At 38.3% G+C, this 16,891-nt stretch overlaps 1 protein-coding gene across 7 annotated transcripts in view; it reads left to right on the forward strand.

Moving 5' to 3' along the window:
* Gria3 (glutamate ionotropic receptor AMPA type subunit 3) overlaps window positions 1-16,891 on the forward strand; it is a 350,275-nt gene that overhangs the window by 93,739 nt on the left and 239,645 nt on the right. For all 7 annotated transcript variants that reach the window (XR_009588470.1, XM_060375315.1, XM_060375316.1 and 4 more), the window contains one exon: window positions 170-409. Coding sequence is in view for 6 of the 7 variants with exons in the window: in XM_060375315.1 (XP_060231298.1) it covers window positions 170-409 (240 nt within the window). In the remaining variant the exon portion in view is untranslated. The remainder of the gene's footprint in view (window positions 1-169; window positions 410-16,891) is intronic.

Consider the following 16,891-nt stretch of genomic DNA (forward strand, 5'->3'; position numbering starts at 1 on the left):
TTCTAGAGTCTTGACTCTTGTTTTTGATTTGTTGTTATTTTTTTGTTTGCTTGCTTGCTTTTTGACATGCCTAATTTAGAGATTAATTATGCATTGGCTTTCTAACCTTACAAGCTGCCTCTGGGGACAACTGACCTATTGAAATGCATTCCTCTTTTTCTCTTTGCAGTCTGCTCCCAGTTCTCCAGAGGGGTGTATGCTATCTTTGGATTTTATGACCAGATGTCAATGAATACTCTGACCTCCTTCTGTGGGGCTCTGCACACGTCCTTTGTCACACCTAGCTTTCCCACTGATGCAGATGTGCAGTTTGTCATCCAGATGCGCCCAGCCTTGAAGGGTGCCATTCTAAGTCTTCTGGGTTACTACAAGTGGGAGAAGTTTGTGTACCTCTACGACACAGAGCGAGGTAAGAGGTGGCATCTACTTTCCTCTGTGTGGGTATTCATGTGATAATGATTTTTAAGCTTCATCTCACACACACCCTTTTGTCTAGTAAATGAAGTCCAGTTCTCTTTTATATTTGTTTTTAGTATTTAAAATTAATCAAATATGAAAAAATTAAAATCAATGGTAATGGTAGAACTTAATTTTCTAAGTCATATACATACATATATCCTCACTGAAAAAGTGACGTGGAATACACCCATAGGCATTATTTTTGCAAAAGAACACAGCCAGGAAACCCATATTTGATCTAAAATACATAAGGATAGAATATAAAACAACCTTTAAAATTTAAAAAATAAAATAGATCTAAAACATAAAAAATTCGGTGTACTACTGTGTGTACAGATGTGATCTATTATATCACAGAGGACATGGAAGTCCAATCTAGAAAGTTTAAAAAAATGAATCTTGTGAGATTATGATTGCCTTTCCAATATATACTAGTTGACTTGTTGAAATATGATGCATCATATACAACCAAATGTACTCCCCAATCCAGTTGTTTATAAGGTTGCTCTCAATGAAGCAGAAGGACCTTATCATCATGACATTCCAACAATAATGTTCTTGTATCTTCAGGGTTTCAGATTCACAGAAGAAAGAAACCAATGAAAGGCCTGTCTTCCTGGTCTTGGTGGCATCTACAGAAAAGCACTTTCTGGTCAACATATTTTGAAAAGTTAGTTTAGCTCTGAGAAGCAAGGGTATTCTCACGTTCCTCTTATGTATCTGCAGCACCAGGTCGTGTCAGTGAACGTGTGTGTTTGTTTAGAATACATACCAGCAATGTGGGATTGAATTTCACCAATTAGGATCAATATCTGAGCATTCTAACCCAAAATCTGATATTAGCTAGCTTTCTGATCTTGACCAAGTCACTAAACCTCTCTTGACCTTGGACTCCTCACCTAATTTGAGTCCCTTTTTTTATGTAAAATTCTATGACTTTGTGATTTTTTTTAACAGTATTCCAGACACAAGAAACTATGTATCATGAAACTAGTTTTAGCTTACATATTACTAGTGATTCTATAAGCTGCTATCTACCCATAATGGTGTATTCCACCTCTGGGACAGATTTGTATAAAATATAGTTCCAATAGGAATGAGCAAAAATAATCACTCATGCAACAATTCATGATCAATACAGAACAATGTTGAATTGAATTCTATACTAGATTCTGGTTGCTTTAAAGGTTGTGAAAAGGTAGTATTCTAGAAAAGCAGAATTATCAGCGACTACTCCTTAGAAGAAGAAGGTCTTTATGGTTGGATTTCTTGATGAAGGAAAGACAGGAACACCACAAGGACTCAACTCTAAACAAAGAACTATAGGCAACTAGACAATACTGGTAATGGTAAAAACAGTCTTCTCCAAAGAAGAGGTCCCACAGTGGGTTACCAAATACCATGTAGTCAGCCCTGAGACCATAAACATACACATAACATTATATTTACTGAGAAGGTTATAGTTATACATTTGGGAATATTTTTACATATGTAACAACAATTTTAAAAAGGACACTATAAATTTGAGAGACAGCAATGGATAAGGCTACAAGAAAAGAGCTGGAGGGAGAGAGGGGAAGGGTGAAAGTAATGCCATTATATTATGGTTTCAAATATGTGTGTGCGTGTGTGTGTGTGTGTGTGTGTGTGTGTGTGCGTGCACATGTCTGTGTGTGTAACAGGGGCAAAGGAAAAGTAAGAAAGAAAGGAGCTCTGTGTGTTGAAGCAGAGCATTGATTCACTAGAGTAGCAACATCATTTAAATATTACTTAAAATTTATAAATCACATCTTACTCAAATCTAATGAATTTTCTTTGGTTGGAAAGTGAATTTGTTTATTTCTATGCATTGCTTATAATGCAATATGCAGCACTGTAATTTAGTTTTCAGAACTGAAGGTTGAAATCGTCAGCTTTTCTCCTGAAACTTCACTAAAACCAAAGATAATTTCTCTTTTTAAATTAATTTTTTATTAAATACAATTTATTCATTTTGTATCCCAGTTGTAGCCCCCTCCCTTGTCCTCTCCAAATCCTTCCCTTCCTCCCTCTTCTTCTTTCTTGCCCCTCCCCCAGTCCACTGACAGGGGAGGTCTTCCTCCCCTTCCCTTTGACCCTAGCCTATCAGGTCTCATCAGGACTGACTGCATTGTCTTCCTCTGTGGCTTGGTAAGGCTGCTCCCAGCTCAAGGGGAGGTGATCCAAGAGCCAGCCACTGAGTTTATGTCAGAGACAGCCCCTGTTCCCCTTACTAGGACACCCACTTGGAGAATGAGCTGCCATGGGCTACATCTGTGCAGGGGTACTAGGTTATCTCCATGAATGGTCCTTGGTTGGAGTATCAATTTCAGAAAAGAACCCTGCGCCCAATTTTTTGGTTCTGTTGCTTTCCTTGTGGAACTCCTGTCTCCTCCTGGTCTTGCCATCTCTCCCTTCTTTCATAAGATTCCTTGCTCTCTACCCAAAGTTTGGTTATGAGTCTCAGCATCTGCTTTAGTACCCTGCTAGGTTGAATCTTTCAGAGCCCCTCTGTGGTAGGCTCCTCTCCTGTTCCCTGTTTTCTTTTTTTTTTTTTTCCAAAGAATCATTATGCTTTATTCTGGAAACTTATACTAAAATCTAAACGAAATCAATTATTTTCTTTTTTTTTTTAAGGTTCTTAAATTATTTTTTCCTTTTTTTTAAATTTTTCATCAATTACACTTTATTCATTCTGCATCCCCCCATAAGCCCCTCCCTCCTTCCCTCCCAATCCCACCCTCCCTCCTCCCTCTGCTTGCATGCCACTCCCCAAGTCCACTAATAGGGGAGGTTCTCCTTTCCTTTCTGATCTTAGTCTGTCAGTTCACATCAAAAGTGGCTGTATTGTCCTCTACTATGGCCTGGTAAGGCTGCTCCCCCCCAGAGGGAGGTGATCAAAGAGCAGGCCAATCAGATTATGTCAGAGGCAGTCCCTCTTCACATTACTATGTAACCCAATTGGACTCTGAACTGCCCTGGGCTACATCTGTGCAGGGGTTCTGGGTTATCTCCATGAATAGTCCTTGGTTGGAGTATGAGTCTCTGGGAAGTTCCCTGTGTTCAAATTTTCTTGTTCTGTTGCTCTCCTTGTGGAGACCCTGTCCTCTCCAGCTCTTACTATTTCCCAGTTCTTACCTAAAATTCTGTTCACCTGCCCAACAGTTGCCCATCCGGCTCAGCATCTGCTTTGATAGTCTGAAGGGCAGAGGCTTTCAGAGGCCCTCTGTGGTAGGTTCCTAGGTTGTTTCCTGTTTTCTTCTTCTTCTGATGTCCATCCTCTTTGCCTTTCCGGATGGGGATTGGACATTTTAGTTAGGGTCCTCTCCCTTGCTTAGTTTCTTTAGATGCACAGGTTTTAGTGGGTTTGTCCTATGTTGTATGTCTATATGAGTGAGTATATACCATGTGTGTCTTTTTGCTTCTGGGACAACTCACTCAGGATGATCCTTTCCAGATCCCACCATTTACCTGCAAATTTCATGATTTCCTTATTTTTCATTGCTGAGTAATATTCCATTGTGTAGATGTACCACAATTTCTGCATCCATTCTTCAGTTGAGGGGCATCTTGGTTGTTTCCAGCTTCTGGCTATTACAAATAAAGCTGCTACAAACATGGTTGAGCAAATGTCCTTTTTGTGTACTTGGGCCTCTTTTGGATATATGCCCAGTAGTCGTATGGCTGGATCTTGAGGAAGCGCTATTCCTAGTTGTCTGAGAAAGCGCCAGATTGATTTCTAGAAAAAAAGTGGGAAATACCCTAGAACTCATTGGTACAGGGGAAAACTTCCTGAACAGAACACCAACAGCACAGGCTCTAAGAGCAACAACCAATAAATGGGACCTCATGAAACTGAAAAGCTTCTGTTCCCTGTTTTCTTCCTCTTCCAATGTCTATTCTGTTTGCCTTTCTGAATAAGGATTTATCATCTAACCCAGGACCCTCCTTCTTGCTTAGCTTCTTTAAGTGTACAGATTTTAGTACATTTAGCCTATATTAAATTTCTAATATTCACTTATAAGTGAGTATATACCATGTGTGTCTTTCTGCTTCTAGGATACCTCACTCAGGATGATCCTTTCTCACCATTTGCATGCAAATTTCATGATTTCCTCATTTTTTGATTGCTGAGTAGTATTCCATTGTGTAAATGTACCACAATTTCTGTATCCATTCCTCCATTGAGTGACATCTGGGTTGTTTCCAGATTCTGGCTATTACGAATAAAGCTACTACAAACATGGTTAAACAAATGTTCTTGTTGTATACTTGAGCACATTTTGGATATATGCCTAGGAGTGGTATAGCTTGAGCTTGAGGGAATGTAAACTTATACAACCACTTTGGAAATCAATCTGGCACTTTCTCAGGAGATCATTTCTCTTAGTGGTATAACTCTAATCATTCAAAAGAAGATCCCAATGCATGCATTCTCTTATCATCACCTATGAGCCACCTCTGCTCATGTGATCTCTACTATGAAAAAGAAAGCTGGTATATTTCTGCATGCTTATTCTCCCTCTTATCCTTAAATCATCTCATTAAATATCTTGGATGATGGTGTGGTCTGATAGCCAAAAGAAACCTTTATGATTGATGTAAATCTATGTTTGTTTCCCCTGTAGCTATTTAATAGGTAGACTAATCTATTATTTTAAGAAATATATTACATAAACTTTACCATTTATTTCCATCTTGGAAAGTCTTTTCAAAACATTGCATCAAAACTATCCCAAAATTTTAATAGCTTTCTACTGCCCTCATGGGAAAAGCACACAGTCTATTACTTAATATTCAGTATGCTTGTGCCTCAGCCAACTAACCATCCTGTTCTTCCTATGCAATCTTATAAGATCCTTTCACTGTAGGCAATACCCATTTTTTACTATTTTCAAAATGTGCCACATCCATCCTTCTGATAAATCCTTCTGATTTATCAACTTCACTGCTTCTACTACTGCCCAAAATACTCTTCTATATCTTGATTATAAAAATCATTTAAATTTTTCTAAACTCATAGCAAATTGTACCATCCTCCTCATTCAACAGTTGTTATGCTTACAATGATATAAAAGACACATACGTGTCCTACTGTCATAAACCTTACTTCTAATAAGAAAGACAGAAAAAAAATCAAGTAAATAACAAATTATAATTTGCAAGATAATGTGCTATGAAAGAAACAAAGTAAGCTTATAATGTTTGGACCTAATTTGTAAAGGATGTCCAGTGATAGCTTTATCGAGGAGAGTCAGTATAACCTGACAACAGAAAGAATTGAAGGATACAGCCTAATGAGGAAACAGCCAGTGCAAACAAAATGTTGAAATTAATGAAAGAACAGTGTGGGTAAAGATTAGTGTAAAGAGAGAAGAATGGTTAGAAAGAATACAAAGATGAGAGCCATATTTTAACCATGGAGTATGGTAAGGAGAGTAAATTTTAGAGTGGGAAGGCATTGCAAGATTCTAATCAGAGAGGTCAAATGAGTTGATTGAAGCTCACATAGTTAACAGAATGCTGAACTAAAAAAAAATAATAATAACAAAGAAAAAAGCCATTGTGGTCATTTGGGTTGGAATGATGACACCTTGAACAAGGCTAGAGGTAGAGAAATGTATGAGATGTAAAAATGAGAAGGCATTGAGAAGCATAAATCTTGCCCACTTCTAAACACCCAGAAAACCCCTTTCTCCACACCATTCACTTAGTGCTTAAAAAATGTCTCCTATTGTTATTTCTTTTTGCCTGCTATAAACAACTCTAAAACACTTATCTCCAATATGATAGTACACAATGTTTTAAATTACTAGGTAAAGTATCTCTTCTGTGTTTGCCATTTTTTTTCTTCAATGATCACTTATTGCTTCAATAATCAAATGATGGGGAGCTGTTATGCCTTCAAATATAATTTTAGAATATTTTAAATTACATGAGATGTGGAAGAGAAAGAGACATAGAAGAGAAACCTGATAATATTTTCAAATATGCTAAATATACAATGTTGTGACTGTTCTGTTTAGATTCAGGGTTGAATAAGAAACCAAGGAATGGATTAAACTTTGGAGGTCCATGACCAATTTTCTCTGGCATTATTAAACAGTGAATGAATTTGTGGAATACGCTACCTCTGTTTTTGATTTCTGTCTATAGATGAAGGTCTGATTCAGGATTTGCAAGCCACTGTTTCATTTATTTAATAAAATGCCACCTTGCTTCATTAACTTCAAGTTAGAAATATGCATTTTGTTCTATATACATAAAAAGGTCAGTTCTGAGGAAAATTATGAGGTTGATTTAAGTATGTCACATACCTCCTTTATAACCTTCCCTTTTATTGACTTCCCGGTTACTTGACTTCCTTGTTTATCTAGTGTTCCTCACTGTACATCATCTCTTTGACTGCCCTCACTGCTAGGAGCAAAACCACATCTCTGCCTAGCCTTCTTCCATACCTTCAGAAATCTTCATGTCCTTCATTTTGTTCCCTTTGATTAATAGTCTTTCTCTACTAATGGCAACATCTCTGCTCACCAATTTATTCATGCCAGTTTACATGGTTACTAATGACTTAGTGTATCCAAGATAAAAGAAATTTCTGTTCAGGAAAGGAACTTCGGTAGAAATAAAACCTTAATCCAAAAATGTTTTTTTCTTTTTATTATTATCACTTTTAATTGGTACACACTAGTAATACATATTTGTGAGATAAAATGTGATATTTTAATACATGTATACATTGTGTAGTGATCAAAATCAGGGTAATTAACATATGGGTCATATCATCTATTTATTATTTCTTTACAGCAAACACTCACAAAATGTGATTATTTTTGAAATATACAGAATGCTGTTAACTCTACTCATGTTTCTGGGAAACAGAACACCAGAGCCCATTCCTTCTTTCAAATTGTAACTATGTACCCATTGACCAACTTCTATCTTTTTCCTTCAGTCTCTGGGAACCACCATTCTATTCACTACTTCTACAAGTCAACTTCAATCACCAAGAACACTATTAGGGAGGTTGCTTACAAACATACATTCCTCTACACAGAAGATTCCAAAACCATTCCAAGAAAATGTCTGTTTCTTCCCTTCTTCCAGTTATTACAAGTATTTGTCAGCGTTCAAGTATTCTAAATAATAACAAAATCTCTTCCACTATAGTGGCACACCTGAGAACTGAAGCCAGGCTGTTTTGAGTACCCGATGCTTCTCCTTGGCTTCAATGGACAGAACCCACAGACATGAAGGAATCTGGCCCAGCTGTAACTGTGGACTTAGATTATGAGATAATAGGCTGGGTGCCCTTTGAGACAACTAGCGCCACCTTTCTTTCCAGCATTCAACAAACTCCTTCTGTCTTCCCATTGTGAATCTGAAGTCCCCTACTCAGTTCCCAAGTAACTCTCTGAAAGTCAACAGCCTTTTAAGAGACATTGTTATCTTATTTTAAAGGTTGTGGCAAAACCAGGAAAGCTATAATAATTATTCTGTTGGTGAACATGAAATTCTTGAACTTTCTATAGTATTAGGTTGTTCTAGCTCACTTATGGGATTTAAAAGCAGCACAGGTGATCCCAGACTTTGAGGAATTTACAGTCCTACTGTGGAGAGAGTGATTTATTTAATGGGTCTAGAAAAAAATTAAAACCAACTGTTGTCATCCTTAGGGGTAACATTTGCATTCATTACAGCATGGGCCTTGGGAATATAATAAAGGTCCTCAGACTGCTAAGATGCTGAAGAATTTTTAGAAGGTCCTTGGGGTCTTAAGTAGTAAAGATATTCCCAAAGACAAACAGAAAGAGGCCTTTCCTTGGAGGATTATGAATGTTTTCAAATTGGTTGGATTTTAATTCTCCTGTGATGAGCAGAGCTCTCTTTTCTCACACCTTTCTACATGCAGTCATCCACACTTTTTACATGACTTAACTTCATGTTATTTTACCAAATAAGGCACAGAAACTTTCCTTTTCACTCTGTCTTATTCTTTCTCTTCCATATCTTTGTTCCATTTTTTCTTCTTCCTCTTCTTTTTTCTCCATTTTAACAAACAAACAAACACACACACACAAAGGTGGGGAGGGAGAGGAACAGAGAGAAAGACAGACAGACAGAACATATCAAAGAGAATAATGCAGTACAAAGAAATGCATGCTAGGCAAACATCTACCCCTTCGGTCTGTGCCCAGATCTCAAAAACTTTTTTGTTTACAAAATGTCACATTAAGATGCCCAGACTGGTTTTAATTCATACTGCAGTTCAGATAGACCCTGGATTGTTAATCCTCCTGCTCCAACCTCTCTAGTAGCTGAGGTTACAGACCTGTGTACTCATGCTGAGGTATATCATATTTTAAAAATAAAAGTACATGCCATTTCTTCAGTATTTAACATATATACTAGTTCTTGAGTTTATAGATTATCACATTTCCTTGCTGTAATATCTATACATCTCTGCAACTGAGGCAACCAAGGCAAAAAAAAAAAATCTTCAAGTGATGGTTCCTCGAGTTATACAACACTCACCTTAGATCTGCCACATTCCACCCGCTATATGCTTTTCTCTGATTGTCATGCTGCTTCCCACTATCTAAACATTTTAAAGCAGCAGTTACCCTTTCTTCCATTTTTCCTGTAGAAGTCCTTCAAAGGACACTGTACTTAGATATTTTTTACTTCAGTTGTAGGTACAATGCAGTTCTCAATTTACTTCTTATAACACAGTAAATACAAATGAATGCAATATCTTTTGGCACCAGAATATCAGGAATTGAGATAGACAGAAGGCTAAAGATCCAAGTTAAAGGGCATATGAATCAAAATAGTGGAATTAGAGAAAGGACAAAGTTCAGGTAAAGGCAAGTTTAGAATGGACAGCTGTAGGGAAGGCTGCATCTAAGGCAACAAGAACTCATACACTCCTCTCTGTAGCTAAGACAGTTTCTAAAGCTCAGAAAGACATGAACCTAAAATTTCATACTGCTAAGGAGTTATGTGTGGAGTGGCTAAAAGCAATGAATGGCCAACAGTGGATTACTATCAAAGATTAAATTTCCAGTCAAATACTGTGAACAACAGGTCTCTCCATCAAAACAAATCATGCTGCTTTGTTTTGTTTTGCCTTGTCTTTTTCTCACCCACTTCAAGATCTAATGAAAGTATATACAAAGGTAACAGATGGCTCTAATTCTAGTCATGTTCATTTGTCTTCTGGGAAAAGTGAAGTCAAGAGATTTTTTATTGAAATTCAAGTTACTTTTTTATATTTGAATAAATTACAAAGGCCTGGAGAGTACATTATCTTGTGAAAGACAGATACTAAATTCCCCTGTTTGAGCAGCAGTAATCAGGGTTGACAGGTCCTAAGACAACTGGTAGTTTCTGCAGCCTGCTTAATCTATTGTGATGAGTCTTCAACTATGAGAGCATCTTGAGAGCCTGTACAATAATACTGGTGAATGAATATTTGGACTGGATTGTGAATAAAAGACTGTACATATGTCTATAATGAGAGTTTCATTGAAAATGAAAATACTGAAGCTGTCATATTTTTAATACTTCGATTTGCACATCCTTGACTGCTTTGGGGCATAAAAAGGGAAAATATCAAGCAATTTGTTGTCAGCTCTTGAAAGAAATTATCATTTAAACACTTCCTCTCCACAGAGGTTATTAGCCTAGTAGCTCCTTTATTCGTGGGGTTGGACTAACAGTAGGGGAAGAATAAAAAAAAAATCACAAGACATTAAAATATCCTTTCAAAAGCTGAATATTAGTTACTGTGGAAATTGTTCTTAGAAGCTTAACATATTTTTGCTATAGCTCTCCAATGCTGCAGATCAGACTGCATCAACTATTAATAAATACTGTCATATTTTACAGCTGTCATGCAAAGCTGAAAAAAGGCTTTGCTGTGATTAGATCCTGTTTACTGTAATATTTCCAGCTCAGACTCAGAAAGGCAGTTTTCCTTTAAAGGTATTTCCACAAGTAGAATATTTTCCCATCAAATTGTATGACCAATTTTAATATGTTGTTAACTTTTTGGTAGCAGTGAGTTTGTAGTTGAATTGATTTCATAGACAGAGCTATATTCATCTCCAAAGACACATTTGATAAAAATGTCAGATTTTCTCTCTTGGGTTGTCCTTCATATGCAGAGATAGTACTCCTGTTGCAAGATGTGCATTGAGTATCCACTTCCCTCTTAGAAGGAGAACTCTGTACTGCCTTACTTATTTTATTTTCCTCTGTTTTTCCTGTTACCAAGTGCATTGTTTACAAGACAGTCAGGATTTAGGATAGGAGTTCTTTCAGGAAGCTAGCTAGAAATCGTGCTTCTTGTCCCTAGAATGTCATCATTGAAGCAAAAGAAATAAGTCTTGTGTCCCACCACCATCACTGCCATCATGCTTTAGCTGTTCAAAACTGTAGTCACATCATTATGGAAAAAAGATGACAGCTGGCAGAGCCACTCTTTTGCTCTGACCTTCCATTGCTTCCATCAGGTCCCTTCAGGAATTAGCCCTCCATGAGCTGAATATCTAGTTCTTAATAAATGAATGTTCTATAGACTACTAGGAACTGGCTACAATTTCTGAGTTTGTTTGAACCAGAGAAAATCTTGGAAATGAGACAGATTTGTAGTAATCTGGCAACTCTAATTTTGAGATTTATCTCTTGGAGTCCTGTAGACATTAATTCAAGTGAGGGCAGAATATGGGAACTAAAGAATACAGTGCATTTATATATAAAGTCTTTATTACCAAGCTGAGCAGAATAACATATTCAATGAATTTTAGTTCTTGTGATTTTATTATAGTTTCAAAACTTTACCCCTCATTGGAGGGAGAAATAAATTTTGGTTCCTCGGGGGATATAGGGCAGCATATAAACACATTTTAGTAGTAGGTAAAAGCCAAGAATAATGTTATGCATTCTGTAATATACAAGACAACATCCCCTTCTCCAACATTAAAGTATCTGTTACAAAATAATGATTGTAGAAAGACAGTATTGAGTCAGGGGACTGGTTACTGGACATCTTCAAGAGATGGGTCTTGAACAAATACAACCTTAACTGAGAGCTTCATTATTTGTGTCATTGGCGTTAACAATACGGGGTAGTCTTAGAGTATGAATAACTTACATCATGGACAAATAGGTGGATTAAGAGTAATGCACATGAAACAATAATGAACATGAAAGAGCATAAGGCAAGAGCTATATTGTGTGAAATAGATTTCAAGTTCCAAGGGAGACCAAAAGAGAGTTCATGATGGGTAGACTAGAGTCATCAGAGAGGCTTTATGGAATTAAATACATTTAGAGCCCACAATGAAACAGTTTCACCTCTCAATGACTCACCTTCATTGCTAATGTCAAGCTGGCCTCTAGAACCAAAACAACACGGCATTCCCATCAATGCTCTCCAAACATAAGAGATCAGAAGACACACGTTTAAAAAAAATTAAAAAGAGCACTGTTCCTTTTACAAATTGGAAAGCAATTACAAGGCTGTTGAAAACATGCAGTGAACAAAAAAGGGAGGGCATTGCAGGCGAAAATTCCATTTTCTCAACTAAGGCTCTAGCAAAAGTGCAATTTACAGCAAAACCAACGAAGTTCTCTCCCCTTGTCTTTCAGTAAAACACACTGTTTGGTATAAGCATAGCTATACAGGATGCCTCAATTGAAAAAAAAAATTACAAGAACAAGAAAGAATATTAACTTCCAAGGGGGTTGGGGAAAGTTTACATGGAGCACCCTTTGTCCACCCTTGTAAATTCTCTGTGGAACATCTTACCTCAGGGAAGAAGAAGGGACTAAAATATTTTACTTCCTCATTTTCAGGGATCTGTTCCATTCAGCATATTGCCATTGTTGCTGTTGTCCTGCTTTGTCAACTCCACAAATGATCTGGTGAATTCTCTGGTGCTAACTGCCTCAGCAGGCTTTCTCAGCAGTAAAAGAGAGGCTAATTAAGATCGTGTCAGGCAAGGAGGCTGACAGGTTATGTTCCTGAGCCGCAGTGAACTTTTAGAAAGTGTTTCAACTTCACTGCAAGCAGGCAGCACTTGGCTAGGCACTGATTTCATAGGATGCCTCCAGTTTATTTCCACAGGTTCTTACATCAACAGGCCTCTGTTTTGTTAAGAATTTATATCCTTCTCCTTGGGGTAATTACATGCCAGTGTGTTTGCTTTCAATTGCATTACTCTGGCTCTCTTTCATTTTAATTTTTAATATGCTTGTAAACAAAGACAAAAATTAATAGTCAGGTTATTTCCCTACTAAATCATGTGCATATGTGCTCTATGTTTTACCAACATATAGCATATAGAGGTGAGCTTAGGACAAATAAAGGAAGCTCTACTTCTCACAGAAGGTAAAAATGGGAGAAGCATATGGAACTCATTATACCAAGTGGTAGATTAGACTGAAAATATAAATAGCTTCCCTTCCCCCAAATAAATTTTGGATGATTTCATGGATAACAGACCTACAGTGGAGTTATTAAGAGCAGGAGATAGATATATTTGGACCTTTGTCTAAACTGAGGATGTCACAAATTACATAGTAAATTGTTTAGGTCATATTTACCTTCTCATAGGAACAGGCATGTGGAGCAGTGGCATTCTATCCTCTAAGATTTAAAGTTAAGACTATAGCATGCATCTAAGTGGCATGAAGGAAAGGGAAAGCTCAAAAATAGATGCAAGTTATCCAGGAACATTCTTTCTCCTCTCATATAATCAGAGTCCCTAACCACTGTCAAAGATAAACACAGCTGGACATCCCACAGTTTAGAACAGAATTTAGGCAGTAACATACTACTACTATAAGGAAAGAATTCAGCATAAACTGAACTCATCTTCAATTTGTACAAAAGTTCCTGGGTGTTTTAGAGAAAAGTGAGGAAATTGCAGCCACAGAACAGGGTTCTCAATCACCACATAGTGAAAACTTACAGATAACCAGAAAGCATGCAGTTTTGTTAAGTGGTACTCACTGAATTCATCTTCCTACCATCCAATAGAGGCTGAGCTACATAGGCATTATAATTACGTACTGACTAGAACAAGCAGGAAATTCATTCTGCAGCCTTCATATTCTCAGACAGGCATTTTAGAATTGGGTATGAGCAACATAGGAATGTGGCCTTGGGTTGTTGGAAATTATGTCAGAGTTTTCTTCAAATTCTGCTAGGCCAAGCTTGAGAGCTCCTCAAGTAGAGGTCTTAGAGCAATTTGACAAGAGTTATTTAAGGACAGAATCTTTGTCACCACACACCAAGAATATGCTGTTGTAAGAGGTGAGTGGTACAGTTAAAGGCATTGAAAGAACGAATCATCAAAGCAGAACTCTGGTTCTAATCCCATCTTCATCATCAAATAGCTGTGAACAAATTCAAGTCACATGGCCTTTCTAGCCCCCAGTTCCCACATTTGTAAAATAAAGGATGGATTTTGCATTCTGCAATTAAAATTGTCCATCAGTGCACTACTATGGACAAAGTGCCTCTTCATAATAAGCTCACAGTTGAGAAAGGCAACCCAGATATGGATTTCAATAGAATCTAGCACAAATGTTAAGTGCTGTAAAATTCTGGAAGCTATTATAGCACTCCCATTTATTATGAAACTAGAATTCCTTTAAAAATGACTACACTTAGACAGATTTGCAGCACAGGAAAAATTCTCATGTTGTATGCTAGTGACACAAAGTCCAGCATACTTTCATTGACAGCCAGGTTGAGCGATTTGCTATAGGGTATCAATTTGCTCCTGCAAGAGGTCAATCCTCTGATTGACCACCATCAAGCTTCCTTTTAGTTGAGCATTAATTCCTTTATGTACAACTAAGGCATGAGCTACATTGGCTAAATGATTATTCAGGGTCTGAGCAGTCTGTCTAGTATGACTCATGGCTAATGCCCTGGTGGTAGCTCCAACAGCCGCCAATGAGATGGTAGTAACAATGGTGGCTGTAGTTCCAAGATCCCTTTTCTGTCTGAAGAGAGTCATAGCATGAGGGGCATCAATGGGCACAGGCACCCAGTGAGGCATGCGAGTAACCAGGGCATACCTAAATTTACTAGCATTCCAGCATTGGGCAAAAAAGCAAGTATCATTACCACAATTACTTGGCTCTATCTGGCTAATAATGAATAAAAATGGGAGATATAGACAAACAGGTGTGGGCTTATAGGAAATATTATGAGAAGCCTTAACCCCTCGTTGGAACATCCTGCGTCAGTTCTAGAACTAGCAGTGGTGGTGTCCGAGGTCTGAGTAGGCTCAGGAGACCATTGCCCCCAGGGGCGAGATGTGCTCCATGCCAATTGACTAACTCCATGTTTTCCTCCAATTTTGAAAGTCATTCAGGCCTTTACAGCCATTGAAGCAGGACATTCTCCCCAAGCATGGTTGGATACCATAAAAAGCTAAAATGATACGCTCAGGATGCGAGGCTAAGCACTGCACTCAGGGTCAGCCGCTTTCGACCCAGAGAAGAGCATGTCTGATTGCATGCGGGTTGATGTCCCAGGTCCCGCCTCTGAGAAAAAGGTATCAGACAGGTCTGATGCTCTTTGGGTGGATGACACCTAAATGAACATCGGTACAAAGTCCCAATTTATTTCTAATATCAGAGATCAGACCTCTACTCTTGCCTGATGCGTCTAAAACAAAAAGGGGGAACTGTAGAGAGCTGCGGAATGCTATGCCTTAAAGATGGAGCTGGTTTCTGCCTTCCACCTTCCCGATGGTGAGTGCTCTCTGTCACGAACAATTCCACATTTGGCTAAGGCTGAGGATCTGGCTTGCTTCCATGTATGTGGACCTATCTGCATTGCCCACGTGGCACGCCTGGGTTGGCTACCCAGAGGCTATTTAAGCTGTGGGCTGGCTTTCCCCAGGGTCCGAGGATTGTTCAAGGTTCCTGAATAAACTGCATTGAAAAAAAAAAGAAAAAAAGAAAAAAAAAATGACTACACTTACTGGGAGTTGAATATGCAAATAACTATCTACATTGACTTCTTTAACTAGCCAGGGGCTACTAAAGGTATCCAATTGTTTCCTCTTTGGTGGTTTCTCAGTTATCATCCTTTTAGCCTTTCCATGTCCTTTGAGACAAGAGAGAAAAGGGTGAAATGCCTCGTTGATAGAATGGGATGTCCTATTCTTTTTTTTTTTTTTTTCCACAGAGGCTCGCAGCTGGCAAAATGCACTCTGGGAATGTTTTTTTTTTTTTTAATTTTATTTTTTTCTTATCAGTTACAATTTATTAACTCTGTATCCCAGCCCTGTCCCGATCCCTCATTCCTTCCCAGTCTCTCCCTCCCTCCCTCATCTCCACCGTGCCCCTTTCCAAGTCCACTGATAGGGGCTGACCTCCTCCCTATTCATCTGATCCTGTTTTATCAGGTATCTTCAGGACTGGCTGCAAAGCCCTCCTCTGTGGCCTAACAGGACTGCTCCTCCCTTGCGGGGTGCGGAGGCCAAAGAGCCAGTCATTGACTTCCTGTTAGAAATAGTCCTTGTTCCCCTCACTTTGGGAAACCAATTGGTTACTGAGCTACTGCAGGCTACATCTGAGCAGAGGTTCTAGGTTATATTCATACATGGTCCTTGGTTGAATGTCAGTCTCAGAAAAGACCCTGTGCCCAGATATATTTGGTCCTTCTGGAGCTCCTATCCTTTCCCCATCAGACAAATTCCCCTTCTTTCTTATGATTCCCTGTACTCTGCCAAAGGTTTGGTCATGAGTCTTTGCTTTGAAAACACTGCTAGTTAGAGTCTTTCAGATGCGTTCAGTAGACTCCTGTGATACGTTCAATGCACATCCCATCTGTCTTTCTAAACGAGGATTGATCATCTTACCCCATGGTTGCTCTCTTGATTATCTTTTTTAGGTGTATAGATTTCATTATGTTTATCATATCTTATAGGTCTATATAAGTGAGTATATACCGTGTTTGTCTCTCTCCTTCTGGGATATTTCACTCAGAATGATCTTTTCTAGATCCTACCATTTGCCTGCAAATTTCATGATTTCCTCCTTTTTGATTGCTGAGTAGTATTCCATTGTGTAAAAATACCACAATTTCTGTACCCATTCCTCCGTTGATGGACATCTGGGTTGTTTCCAGGTTCTGGCTATTACAAATAAAGCTGCTATAAACATGGTTGAGCAAGTATCCCTTTTGTGTACTTGAGCAAACTTTGGGTATATACCTAGCAGTGGTATAGCTGGGTCTTGAGGAAGCACTATTCCTAATTGTCTTAGAAAGTGCCAGATAGATTTCCAGAGTGGTTGTACCAGTTTACATTCCCACCAGCAGTGGAGGAGGGTTCCCCTTTCTCCACAACCTCTCCAGCATGTGTTGTCACTTGAGTTT

The sequence above is a fragment of the Meriones unguiculatus genome, chromosome X (assembly GCF_030254825.1).
Source record: "Meriones unguiculatus strain TT.TT164.6M chromosome X, Bangor_MerUng_6.1, whole genome shotgun sequence".
In the NCBI taxonomy this organism is placed as follows: domain Eukaryota; kingdom Metazoa; phylum Chordata; class Mammalia; order Rodentia; family Muridae; genus Meriones; species Meriones unguiculatus.